Here is a 14457-nt window from a genome sequence, read left to right as displayed (position 1 = left end):
AAAAATACAGAAATAGAAATAGAAATAGAAATATAGAAATAGAAATATAGAAATATAGAAATAGAAATATAGAAATAATAGAAATAATAGAAATAGAACTAGAAATAGAAATAATAGAAATAGAACTAGAAATAATAGAAATAGAAATAGAAATAGAAATAGAAATGGAAATGGAAATGGAAATGGAAATAGAAATAGAAATAGAAATAGAAATAGAAAGAAATAGAAATAGAAAGAAATAGAAATAGAAATGGAAATGGAAATGGAAATGGAAATGGAAATGGAAATAGAAATAGAAATAGAAAGAAATAGAAAGAAATAGAAATAGAAATGGAAATAGAAATAGAAATAGAAAGAAATAGAAAGAAATGGAAATGGAAATGGAAATGGAAATGGAAATGGAAATGGAAATAGAAATAGAAATAGGAATGAAATAGAAATAGAAATAGAAACAGAAATAGAAATAGAAATGGAAATGGAAATGGAAATGGAAATAGAAATAGGAATGAAATAGAAATAGAAATGGAAATGGAAATGGAAATGGAAATGGAAATGGAAATAGAAATAGAAATAGGAATGAAATAGAAATAGAAATAGGAATGAAATAGAAATAGAAATAGAAACAGAAATAGAAATAGAAATGGAAATATATATACATATATACATATATATATACATAGATATACATATATACACATACATAAATATATACATAGATATACATATATACACATACATAAATATATACATAAATACATATATATTTATATATATAAATATATATAAACATATATTAAATATATGTATAAATATACAATACATTTCTATTTCTATATTGAATAGAAATAGAAATATGAAATTAAAAATAAAACCAAAACAATTCAAAAGTAAAAAATATAACTGTAAGTGAAATGTAAAAATAAAATTAAAAATAAAAATAAAAATATAAATATAGAAATACAAATATAAATATACATATATATACATATATAAATATATACATAAACACATATAAAATATATATTTATATGTATAATATATAAAACTATTTATACATTAAATAGAAATATAGAAATAGAAATAGAAATAGAAATAGAAATAGAAACATCAAATAGAAAGAAATAATAGAAATAGAAATAGAAATAGAAATAAATAGAAATAGAAATAGAAACATCAAATAGAAATAAATGAAACAACAAAAAAAACCAAACAGAAAAAAAACCCCAAAAAAAACCCCAACAAAAATACCAAAAAGACACAAAAAACTTATGAAAGCAATTTATATCGATATTCCTGGGAAAAGGAGGGAAAAAAAGGGAAAAAAAGGAATCGAAGGTGATTAAAGCTCAGTGTTAATGAGTAACTCTGGGGAGGAAATGGGAGAGACACGGAAAATTGGATTTACTGAGGCCTGAAATCCATGGGAGTTATATCCTGAAATCCATGGGATTTGTAGCCTGAAATCCATTGGATTTATATCCCTGAAATCCATGGGAGTTATATCCTGAAATCCTGAAATCCATGGGAGTTATATCCTGAAATCCATGGGATTTGTAGCCTGAAATCCATTGGATTTATATCCCTGAAATCCATGGGATTTGTATCCTGAAATCCATGGGAGTTATATCCTGAAATCCTGAAATCCATGGGATTTGTATCCTGAAATCCATTGGATTTATATCCCTGAAATCCATGGGATTTGTATCCTGAAATCCATGGGAGTTATATCCTGAAATCCTAAAATCCATGGGATTTGTATTCCTGAAATCCTAAAATCCATGGGATTTGTATCCCTGAAATCCATGGGATTTGTATCCTGAAATCCTAAAATCCATGGGATTTGTATCCCTGAAATCCATGGGATTTGTATCCTGAAACAATCCATGGGATTTGTATCCCTGAAATCCTAAAATCCATGGGATTTGTATCCTGAAATCCATGGGAGTTATATCCTGAAATCCTGAAATCCATGGGATTTAAATCCTGAAATCCATGGGGTTTGTATCCTGAAATCCATGGGATTTATATCCCTGAAATCCTGAAATCCATGGGATTTGTATCCTGAAATCCTGAAGTCCATGGGATTTGTATCCTGAAATCCTAAAATCCATGGGATTTGTATCCCTGAAATCCATGGGATTTATATCCCTGAAATAATCCATGGGATTGGGATTTATATCCTGAAATCCATGGAATTTATATCATTAATTCCATGGGATTTATATCCTGAAATCTGAAAATCCATGGGATTTGTATCCCTGAAATCCATGGGATTTGTATCCTGAAATCCATGGGATTGGGGTTTATATCCTGAAATCCATGGGATTTGTATCCTGAATTCCATGGAATTTATATCCTGAAATCCATGGGATTTGTATCCCGAAATCCTAAAATCCATGGGATTTGTATCCCTGAAATCCATGGGATTTGTATCCTGAAATCCATGGGATTGGGATTTATATCCTGAAATCCATGGGATTTGTATCCCGAAATCCTAAAATCCATGGGATTTGTATCCCTGAAATCCATGGGATTTATATCCTGAAATCCATGGGATTTGATCAGAAAAATTGATCAAGTTTTATACTAATTGGAGGCATTTTGGGTCACCTTTGTCCTGCCAGGAATGTGGAGGAAAAAATCCCAAATTCCTTGATTTTATCACAAAAATTAATGAAGTTTTATATTCATTGGAGGCATTTTTTTCCCCTTTGTCCTGCCAGGAATGTGGAGAAAAAACCCTCAAATCCCTTAATTTTATCACAAAAATTAATGAAGTTTTATATTCATTAGAGGCTTTTTGGTCACCTTTGTCTTGGTAGAAATGTGGAGAAAAAATCCCAAATTCCTTGATTTTATCAGAAAAATTAATGAAGTTTTATGTTAATTTTGGAAATTTTAATTGCTTTTTTCTTGGCAGGAACATGGAGAAAAAATCCCCAAATTCCTTGATTTTATCAGAAGAATCGATGAATTTTCATATTCATTTGAGGGATTTTGTTCTCCTTTGTCTCGGAGAAATCTGGAGAGAAAAAAAACTCCTTTTTAAATAAGATTTAATGAAGTTTCCTAGGAATTCTGATGGTTTTGGTCTTGGAGAAATCTGGGAAAAACCCCAAATCCTTGGATTTCACCCGAAAAATCCATGAGGTTTTACATCCATTTGAGGAATTCGATGGGAGCTGATCCCAAATCCCAGGAATTTTGGGGAAAAAAAATCCTAAATCCCAACCCAAGCAGAGCTCTGCCAGTGCTGGAAACTCTGGGAAATTACCTGGAATGGGAATTCCATGGCTTTGGATCCCAAAATGTTCCTGCTGGAGAAACCAGAAACCCCAGAGGTTCCCATTTTCCATGGAAATTTATTATGGAATATTCCATTTTTCCCCTCGACTCCGAGGAAAACCGTAGGAAATTTGGGATTTGCAAATCCAACTCCTTTTTGTTCCTTTATTCCTTTACTCTAGAGGAAAGTGGAGAAGGTTTGGGAGAGCCAGGAAATTTGGGAAAGTCAGGAAATTTGGGAAAACCATGAAAAGTGGGAGAGTCAGGAAACTTGGGAGAGTCTGGAAATCTGGGAAAGCTGGAAAATTTGGGAGAGCCAAAAAGTTTGGGATTTGCAAATCCAACTCCTTTATTCCTTTATTCCTTTACTCCAGAGGAAAGTGGAGAAGGTATGGGAGAGCCAGGAATTTTGGGAAAGTCATGAAATTTGGGAAACTCAGGAAATCTGGGAGAGCCAAAAAGTTTGGGATTTGTAAATCCAATTCCTTTATTCCTTTATCCCTTTATCTCTTTATTCCTTTATCCCTTTATCTCTTTATTCCTTTATCCCTTTATTCCTTTACTCCAGAGGAAAGTGGAGAAGGTTGGGGAGAGTCAGGAAATTTGGGAAAGCCAGGAAATTTGGGAAAGCCTAGGAATGTGGGAAAGCCAGGAAATTTGGGAGAGTCAGGAAATTTGGGATTTGCAAATCCAACTCTTTTATTCCTTTTACTCCAGAGGAAAGTGGAGAAGATTCAGGAGAACTGAGGAATTTGGGAAAGCCAGGAAATTTGGGAAAGCCAGGAAATTTGGGAGAACCATGAAATGTGGGAGAGTCAGGAAATTTGGGAAAGCCAGGAAATTTGGGATTTGCAAATCCCTTTATTCCTTTATTCCAGAGCAAACTGGAGCAGCTGTGGGAGAGATGGGGAATTTGGGAAAACCAGGAAATTTGGGAGAGTCAGGAAATATGGGAGAACCAGGAAATTCGGGAAAGCTAGGAAATTAGGGAGAGTCAGGAAATTTGGGAGAGCCAAAAAGTTTGGGATTTGCAAATCCTTTTATTCCTTTATTCCAGAGCAAGCTGGAGCAGCCGTGGGGAATTTGGGAAAGCCAGGAAATTTGGGAGAACCAGGAAATTTGGGAAAGCTAGGAAATTAGGGAGAGTCAGGAAATTTGGGAGAGCCAGGAAATTTGGGATTTGCAAATCCTTTTATTCCTTTATTCCAGAGCAAACTGGAGCAGCTGTGGGGAATTTGGGAAAGTCAGGATATTTGGGAGAACCGGGAAATTCGGGAAAGTCGGGAAATGTGTGAGAACCAGGAAATTCGGGATGAGATCTGCCCAGGACTGCAGCTGCACCCAGGGTGCGGCAAAGCAGGAAAATAAAACAAACCCAGGGATATAAAACAATAAAAAAACCGGGAGAGATAAGGAGGAACTCGTTTTTCCTTGGAAAACTGCAGTCACAAGGGTCGCTGCGGCAGATCCCTTTGATGATAATCGGGAACAATTCCCAGGATTTGCTCCACAAACCCCGCGGCGCCTCTGAAGGAGTCCCGGTGTTGATCCAGGGAATTCTCCCGGGAATTCTCCCGGAAATCCTGCTCGGGGTTGAATTCCCTTCCCTCCTTTTCCAGCTCCTCCCGCCGGGAGTTTTCCCAGCCGCTCCAGGAGCTCCCTCTGCTGCCAGAGGGTTGGGAAAAAATGGGAAAAGTGTGGGATTTGAATGGAATTTTGTGGTTTCTTGCTGGAATATCATATCGTTCCCATCGGAATATCATTCCCATTGGAATATCATTCCCACTGGAATATCATTCCCATTGGAATATCATTCCCACTGGAATATCATTCCCATTGGAATATCATTCCCATCGGAATATCATTCCCACCGGAATATCCCAGCCGCCGCTCCTGCAGGGAGGAATTCCCATGCCTGGGCTGGGATGAAAATCCCCAAAAATGGGATTTTTTTATTATTTTTTTGTCGGCCCAGGTTTGCCTGGATGCCAGGAAAAGCGCATGGAGCAGGGAGCAGCTCTCCGGGAATCCCCAAAATTCCTCTTCCTGCCGTGATTCCCTTGGGAAGCTGAACCCAACCCCATTATCGATCCCATTATCGATCCCGTTATCGATCCCGTTATCGATCCCATTATTGATCCCGTTAGTGATCTCATTATGGGTCCCATGATCGATTTCATTATCGATCTCATTATCAGTCCCATTATCAGTCCCATTATCGATCCCATTATCGGTCCCATTGTTGATCTCATTATCGATCCCATTACCGATCCCATTATCAGTCCCATTATCGATCCCAATATTGATCCCAATATCGATCCATTATCAGTCCCGTTATCAATCCCGCTATCGGATCTCGCTGTAGACTTTGAGGGAGAGGATGGAGAGTTTCTCCTCGGCGGTTTTGTCGCCGTGCTCCTCCTCCGGGAATTGGATGCTGTGCGATTCCTCCCCGGGGATGGGCAGCGGCGGCAGTCTGGGGATGGTGGATCCCAAATCTGCAGCGGAGGAGGGAAAACTCAGCCGGGAATGTGGGAAAAGTCAGCCAGGAATGTGGGAGAATTCAGCCTGGAATGTGGGAAAATTCAGCCTGGAATGTAGGAAAGTTCAGCCTGGGAAAGTTCAGCCTGGAATGTGGGAAAGTTCAGCCTGGAATCTGGGAAAATTCAGCCTGGAATGTGGGAAAGCTTATCCAGGAATCTTGGAAAGCTCAGACTGGAATGTCGGAAAATTCAGCCTGGAATCTGGGAAAACTAAGCCTGGAGTCTCACAAAGCTCAGCCTGGGATCTGGGAAAGCTTATCCAAGAATCTTGGAAAGTTTATCCAGGAATCTCTGAAAGCTCAGCCTGGGAAAACTCTGAAATCTTTGGAAACAGCCTGGAATCTGGGAAAGCTCAGCCTGGAATCTCACAAAACTCAGCCTGGAGTCACGGAAAGCTTATCCAGGAATCTTGGAAAGCTTATCCAGGAATTTCAGGGAGCTCAGCCTCGGAAAGATCAGGCAGGAGTCTTGGAAAACTCAGCCTGGAATGTCAGAAAACTCATCCTGAAATTTGGGAAAGCTTATCTGGGAATCTCACAAAGTTTATCCAGGAATGTCGGAAAGCTCAGCCTGGAAATCTTGGAAAACAGCCTGGAATCTGGGAAAGCTCAGGCAGGAAACTTGGAAAGCTTATCCTGGAACCTCAGGAAGCTCAAATCAGGCTGCTCATCCCTTTCCCAGGTTGTGGGATGATGAGGGAATTAGGGATTTATGGAATTGGGGTTGGATCAGAAGGGATTTTGGGATGATCCAGTGCTATAGGAAGGGGCAATTCCCACCATCCCAAATTCCCACTCTCCCAAATTCCCACCATCCCAAATTCCCACTCTCCCCAATTCCCACCATCCCAAATTCCCACCATCCCAAATTCCCACCATCCTAAATTCCCACTCTCCCAAATTCCCACCATCCCCAATTCCCACTCTCCCAAATTCCCACCATCCCAAATTCCCACCATCCCAAGTTCCCACTCTCCCAAATTCCCACCATCCCAAATTCCCACTCTCCCCAATTCCCACCATCCCAAATTCCCACCATCCTAAATTCCCACTCTCCCAAATTCCCACCATCCCCAATTCCCACTCTCCCAAATTCCCACTCTCCCAAATTCCCACCATCCCCAATTCCCACTCTCCCAAATTCCCACCATCCCAAATTCCCACCATCCCAAGTTCCCACTCTCCCAAATTCCCACCATCCCAAATTCCCACTCTCCCCAATTCCCACCATCCCAAATTCCCACCATCCTAAATTCCCACTCTCCCAAATTCCCACCATCCCCAATTCCCACTCTCCCAAATTCCCACTCTCCCAAATTCCCACCATCCCCAATTCCCACTCTCCCAAATTCCCACCATCCCAAATTCCCACCATCCCAAGTTCCCACTCTCCCAAATTCCCACCATCCCAAATTCCCACTATCCCCAATTCCCACCATCCCCACCTCACTCTCCCAGGTGCTCCAAGGACAAATTCCAGGGATCCAGAGCAGCCACAGGAGCCTCCGGGAAATCCATTCCAGGACATTCCTCCCTCCCCCAGCCAGGAATTCCATCCCCAAATCCCACTCAAACCTGCCCTCTGCCGTGGAAATTAATAACATTGACCAGAGCAACCACAATTCCCAAACCTCCCAAATCCCAGCGGAATTCCCGATTTATTCCCCCCCCAATCCCTGACCTGCTGAATTTCCTGTCCCTGCGGAAGGTCCGAAACGCAGAAGTGCAGCAGGAAGGTAGGAGGAGATGAGCACAACCACAGCCACGGCCGTCAGCATGGCCAGGATGGTGCTGGAGCCGAAATCCAGCGAAATCCCCGCTGAATGACATCGAGCCGAGGCAAAAATGTGAGGAATTCTGGGACTTGGATTGTTGTGAAAGGGAGGAGAGGTTTGGAGGAGGTTAAGGTGGATTTGGATTTCTGGGAAAGAGGAAGAGAGGATTTTGGGATGAGTGGAGGAATCATGGAATGTGAAAAATAGAGAAAAATAGGGAAAAATAGGGAAAGACGGAGGGAAGGAGGGAAGGAGGGAAGGAGGGAGGGAGGGAGGGAGGAAGGAAGGAAGGAAGGAAGGAAGGAAGGAAGGAAGGGAAGGAAGGAAGGAAGGAAGGAAGGAAGGAAGGAAGGAAGGAAGGAAGGAAGGAAGGAAGGAAGGAAGGAAGGAAGGAAGGAAGGAAGGAAGGAAAGCTGCAGAGGATCCCCAGGAAAAGCTGGAAAAAGGGAAGAATTCCCAGGAATTACCTGTCTCCAGAGGTCTCCCGGGGGAGCCACACTCGGAGTCGTGGCTGCTGTTCCCTGGCCGGAGGGTTTGCAATCCGGCTCTCTCACAGCTGGAAAAAGGATTGGAATTTGGGATTTGGGATTTGGGATTTGGGATATTCCTGCTTTTCCTGCATCATTCCTGCCTCCCCTCCTCATTATAATCACCATTATTATTATTATTATTATTATTACTCTATTTCATTATTTTTCATTATTTCATTATTACCGTGATTATTTTGTTATTCCTATTTTCAAAGAAGGGAATACCAACACAAACAGATTCCATTATAATTATAAATCATTAATTTTGATTATATATATATATATATAAAAATTGGATTATATATACATATAATATATGATTAATGATTAATTAATTGATTGTCATTGATCATTGATTATTGATTATTGATTATTGATGATCAGAATTCCCATACTCGGTCCAGTTGCGGCACCAGCCATTCCCACCGCTGGAATACATCCCAGCCTTGCAGGGTTTGCACCCGAACTGGAAATTCACTTCTCCTGCAGGGAAAAAGGGTGGGAATGATCCCAAATTCCAGGGGAGGCTTTTCCCTCTCCGTGCTGCCAATCCCACCTGGAAGAACGGGGTGAAAATGACACTGGGAGAGTGAAAACCCCAAATTTGGGGTGGGAAGAATCTCAGGAAAGCAGTGCAGGGTGTGTCCCTGTCACATTCCATCGCATTCCCTGTCCCTGCTGCATTCCCATTCCCTGTCCCTGTCCCATTCTCTGTCCTATTCCCCATCCCATTCCTTGTCCTATTCCCTGTCTCACTCCCTGTCCCTGTCCCATTCTGTGTCCCCTTCCCTGTCCCATTCCCATTATTCCCATTACACCCATTATCCCCATCATCCCTATTTTTCCCATTATTCTCATCATCCCCATCACTCCCACCATTCCTATCATTCCCATCCCCATCCCCATCATCCCCATCATCCTCATTATTCCCATCATTCCCATTATTCTCCTCATTCCCATGATTTTCCCAGTTTACCGATCCTGGCAGGCTCGTTCCCACGGGCACAGCGCTCCCATCATCCCCGTTATCCCCGTTATTCCCATTATCATTCCCGTTATTCCCATTATTCCCGTTATTCCCGTTATCCCCATTATCCCCACCATTGCCATTATTTCCCAGATTATTTTCCCACCATTACCAATCCTGACAGGCTCGTTCCCGTGGGCACAGTGCTCCCATCATCCCCATTATTCCCATCATCCCTCTTATCCCCATCATCCCCATTATCCCCATTATCCCCATTATCCCCGTTATTCCCGCTATCCTCACCGCTCCTGGCGGGCTCATTCCCGCGGGCACAGTGCTCCCATCATCCCCGTTATCCCCGTTATTCCCATTATGCCCGTTATTCCCATCATCCCCATTATTCCCATTATTATCCCACCATTATTCCTGTTATCCCCATTATCCCCATCATCCCCATTATTCCCATTATTCCCATTATCCTCACCGCTCCTGACAGGCTCGTTCCCGCGGGCACAGCGCTCCCATTATCCCCATTATCCCCATTATCCCCATTAATCCCGTTATTCCCGTTATTCCCGTTATTCCCATAATTCCCATGATTTTCCCAGATTACCGGTCCTGGCAGGCTCATTCCCACAGGCACAGCGCTCCTATTATTCCCATCATCCCCATTATCCCTGTTATTCCCATTATCCCCGTTATCCCCGTTATCCTCACCGGTCCTGGCGGGCTCGTTCCCGCGGGCACAGCGCTCCCATTATTCCCGTTATTCCCATTATTCCCATTATTCCCATTATTCCCCTTATCTCCATTATCCCCGTTATTCCCATTATCCCCGTTATCCCCGTTATCCCCGTTATCCTCACCGGTCCTGGCGGGCTCGTTCCTGCGGGCACAGCGCTCCCATTATCCCCATTACCCCCATCATCGCCATTATTCCCATTATCCCCATTATTCCCATTATTCCCTTTATTCCCATTATTCCCGTTATTCCCATCATTCCCATTATTCCCATCATCCCCATTATCCCCACTATTCCCATTAGTCCTGTTATCCTCACCGCTCCTGGCGGGCTCGTTCCCGCGGGCACAGCGCTCCCGTTATCCCCATTAATCCCATCATTCCCATTATTCCCATAATTCCCATTATTCCCATTCTCATTCCCATTATCCTCACCGCTCCTGACGGGCTCGTTCCCTTGGGCACAGCGCTCCCGTTATCCCCATCATCCCCATCATTCCCATAATTCCCATTATCCCCATTATTCCCGTTATTCCCGTTACCCTCACCGCTCCTGGCAGGCTCGTTCCCGCGGGCGCAGCGCTCCCGTTATCCCAATCATCCCCATAATTCCCATTATCCCCATTATTCCCATAATTCCCATTATCCCCATTATCCTCACCGCTCCTGGCAGGCTCGTTCCCTTGGGCACAGTGCTCCCATTATTCCCATTATCCCCATTATTCCCATTAATCCCATAATTCCCATTATTCCCATTATCCCCATTATCCCCATTATCCTCACCGCTCCTGGCAGGCTCGTTCCCTTGGGCGCAGTGCTCCCGTTATCCCCATCATTCCCATCATTCCCATTATTCCCATTATTCCCGTTATTCCCATAATTCCCATTATTCCCATTATCCCCATTCTCATTCCTGTTACCCTCACCGCTCCTGGCAGGCTCGTTCCCTTGGGCACAGCGCTCCCGTTATCCCCATTAATCCCATTAATCCCATTATTCCCATAATTCCCATTATCCCCGTTATCCTCACCGCTCCTGGCGGGCTCGTTCCCGCGGGCACAGCGCTCCCGTTATCCCCATCATTCCCATCATTCCCATAATTCCCATTATTCCCATAATTCCCATCATTCCCATTATTCCCATTACCCCCATTATCCCCATTATCCCCATAATTCCCATTATCCCCGTTACCCTCACCGCTCCTGGCAGGCTCGTTCCCGCGGGCGCAGCGCTCCCATCATCCCCATCATTCCCATAATTCCCATTATTCCCATAATTCCCATTATCCCCATCATTCCCATTATCCCCATAATTCCCATTATCCCTGTTACCCTCACCGCTCCTGGCAGGCTCGTTCCCTTGGGCACAGCGCTCCCGTTATCCCCATTAATCCCATTAATCCCATAATTCCCATAATTCCCATAATTCCCATTATTCCCGTTACCCTCACCGCTCCTGGCGGGCTCGTTCCCTTGGGCGCAGCGCGGCAGCGGCTGGCAGTAGAGGCAGGGCTGGGTGGCACAGCTGTGCCCTTGGGGACACTGGCAGTCAGGGTCACTCGACGCCTGGCAGGGATTGCTGCTCCCTGCCAAAGGACAAATCCCAGCTGCTTTCCCAGGAATTCCCATTCCCAGGGATAGAGGATCCCAAAAATTGTCCCATTCCCAGAGAAAGAGATCCTGCGTGGGGAAAATGATCCCAAAAATTGTCCATTCCCAGGGAAAGAGATCCTTCCTGGGAAAAGGGATCCCAAAAATTGTCCCATTCCCAGGGAAAGAGATCCTTCCTGGGGAAAAGGATCCCAAAAATTGTCCCATTCCCATGGAAAGAGATCCTTCCTAGGGAAAATTATCCCAAAAATTGTCCCAATCCCAGGGAAAAAGATCCTTACTGGGAAAAAGGATCAAAAAAATTGTCCCATTCCCAGGGAAAGAAATCCTTCCTGGGGAAAAGGATCCCAAAAATTGTCCCATTCCCAGGGAAAAAAGATCCCAAAAATTTTCCCTCCCATTCGCAGGACGATTGTGCATAATTTACACACATTTTACACACATTTACACATCATTTTCACACATTTACATTTATACACCATTTACACACATTTATAAATATTTACACATAATTTCCACACAATTTCCACTCAGTTTCCACTCAGTTTCCACACTTATGCACAATTGCACGTAATTTCCACAAACAAATAAATAATAATAACATAATAATATAATAACATAATAATATAAATATATTTACACACATTTTTCACACATTTACACATCATTCACACAGACACGTAATTTACACACGTTTACACATAATTTTCACAGATTCACACCCAATTACATGTAATTTACACCCAATTACACACACTTACACATAACTTACACACATAATTTACACACATTTACACACCATTTACACATTACATGAATATTTACACAATATTTACCGACAATTTGCACACAATTACACCCATTTACACATCATTCTCACAGACACTATTTCCGCACATTTACACACAATTTACACATAATTCACACCCAATCACATATAATTTATGCCAAATTACACATCATTCACACAAACACGTAATGTACACACATTTACACACAGTTTACACAGATTCACACCCAATTACGTACAATTTACACACAATTACCCATAATTTACACACAATTCACAAAGTTACACAACTTACACACAATTTACACACATTTCCACACCATTTCCACACATTTACACAATATTTACACCCCAGTACATATAATTCACACCCAATTATATATAATTTACACCCAGTTACACCCATTTACACACAATTCACACAATTACACATAACTTACACACATTTACACATATTTTACACACAATTTACACATAATTCACACCCAATTATATATAATTTACACCCAGTTACACCCATTTACACACAATTCACACAATTACACATAACTTACACCCATTTACACATAATTTACACACAATTTGCACAGATCCACACCCAATTACATATAATTTACACCCAATTACACACACTTACACATAACTTACACACATAATTTAAACACATTTACACACTATTTACACACGTTTACACAATATTTACAATTTGCACACAATTACACACATTTTACACACAATTTACACATAATTCACACCCAATTACATATAATTTACACCGAATTACACCCATTTACACACAAGTCACACAATTACACAGAACTTACACACATTTACACACATTTTACACACAATTTGCACAGATTCACACCCAGTTACATATAATTTACACCCAATTACACACATTTACACACAATTCGCACAATTACACATAACTTACACACATTTACACACATTTTACACACAATTTGCACAGATCCACACCCAATTACATATAATTTACACCCAGTTACACCCATTTACACACAATTCACACAATTACACACAATTTACACACATTTACACACCATTACCCATAACTTACACACAATTCCCACCCAATTCCCACAAAATCCCACCCCAATTCCCACCCCATTCCAGCCCCAATTCCCACCCCATTTCCCACCTCATTCCAGCCCCATTCCCACCCCATTTCCCACCTCATTCCAGCCCCATTCCCACCCCAATTCCCACCCCATTCCAGCCCCATTCCCACCCCAATTCCCACCCCATTCCCACCCCATTCCCACCCCAATTCCCACAAAATCCCACCCCAATTCCCACCCCATTCCCACTCCATTCCACCCCCATTCCAGCCCCAATTCCCACCCCATTCCCACCAATTCCCACCCCAATTCCCACCCCAATTCCCACCCCAATTCCCACCCCAATTCCCACAAAATCCCACCCCAATTCCCAACCCCATTCCCAGCACCCCAAATCCTCACCTGGTTCCCAGTGGCACTTGGGGCAGCACTTGGTGTCACCTCCCCAGGCTGTCCTCAGCTCCCCATGGTGGCACTGCGGCTCGGCCAGCGCCCAGCGCCCCAAAACCAGAGCCAGCAGCACCAGCAGCTCCTCCCGGGGCTTGGCCATCCCGGGATTGTCACCCCAAATTGGGGAATCCGGGATTGTCACCCCAAATTGGGGAATCCGGGATTGTCACCCCAAATTGGGGAATCTGGGATTGTCACCCCGAACAGGGAGTCCTGGGATTGTCACCCAAAATTGGGGAATCTGGGATTGTCACCCCGCACTGGGAGTCCTGAGATTGTCACCTCAAAGGAGGAATCACAGGAATTGTCACCCCAAAGCAGGAATCCCCGGATTGTCACCCCGAATCAGGAATCCAGGGAATTGTCACCCTAAATGAGGAATCCCAGGGTTGTCACCCCAAATCAGGAATCCTGAGATTGTCACCCCTAAGGAGGAATCCCAGGTTGTCACCCCGAATTGGGAACCCTGGGATTGTCACCCTGAATCAGGAATCCCAGGATTGTCACCCTAAAGGAGGAATCCCGGGATTGTCACCCCGAATCAGGAATCCCTGGAATCGTCACCCCAAAGGAGCAATCCTGGGAATTGTCACCCCAAACTGCTCTGTCCTGTCCCAGTTCTGTCCCAGTTCAGCCCAGTTAGTCCCAGTTCAGCCCAGTCAGTCCCAGTTCAGCCCAGTTAGTC

General features: G+C 43.1%; 1 protein-coding gene and 1 long non-coding RNA gene across 2 annotated transcripts; one reads left to right on the top strand and one right to left on the bottom strand.

Annotated features, from left to right (window-relative positions):
• Positions 1 to 2561: 2561 nt before the first annotated feature.
• On the top strand, positions 2562 to 4100 carry LOC146428218 (uncharacterized). The gene is made up of 2 exons (XR_014856128.1): positions 2562 to 3407; positions 3602 to 4100. It is a non-coding gene; the product is annotated as an uncharacterized LOC146428218 (long non-coding RNA).
• A 1510-nt stretch (positions 4101 to 5610) lies between these two features.
• LOC146428217 (tumor necrosis factor receptor superfamily member 18-like) lies at positions 5611 to 14114 on the bottom strand. Its single transcript, XM_085079717.1, has 6 exons — positions 13725 to 14114; positions 11291 to 11425; positions 8528 to 8615; positions 8070 to 8158; positions 7509 to 7646; positions 5611 to 5819 (listed from the first exon to the last, which is right to left on the bottom strand). Exons 1-6 carry the CDS (start codon positions 13870 to 13872, stop codon positions 5632 to 5634), a joined length of 786 nt encoding a protein of 261 aa, XP_084935843.1. The 5' UTR covers positions 13873 to 14114; the 3' UTR covers positions 5611 to 5631.
• Positions 14115 to 14457: the final 343 nt, after the last annotated feature.

This window comes from Lichenostomus cassidix, chromosome 21 (assembly GCF_008360975.1).
Source record: "Lichenostomus cassidix isolate B80296 chromosome 21, HeHo_3.0, whole genome shotgun sequence".
NCBI lineage: Eukaryota > Metazoa > Chordata > Aves > Passeriformes > Meliphagidae > Lichenostomus > Lichenostomus cassidix.
The sequence above is the reverse complement of the archived record's forward strand: the minus strand, read 5'-3'. Positions and strand labels throughout refer to the sequence as shown.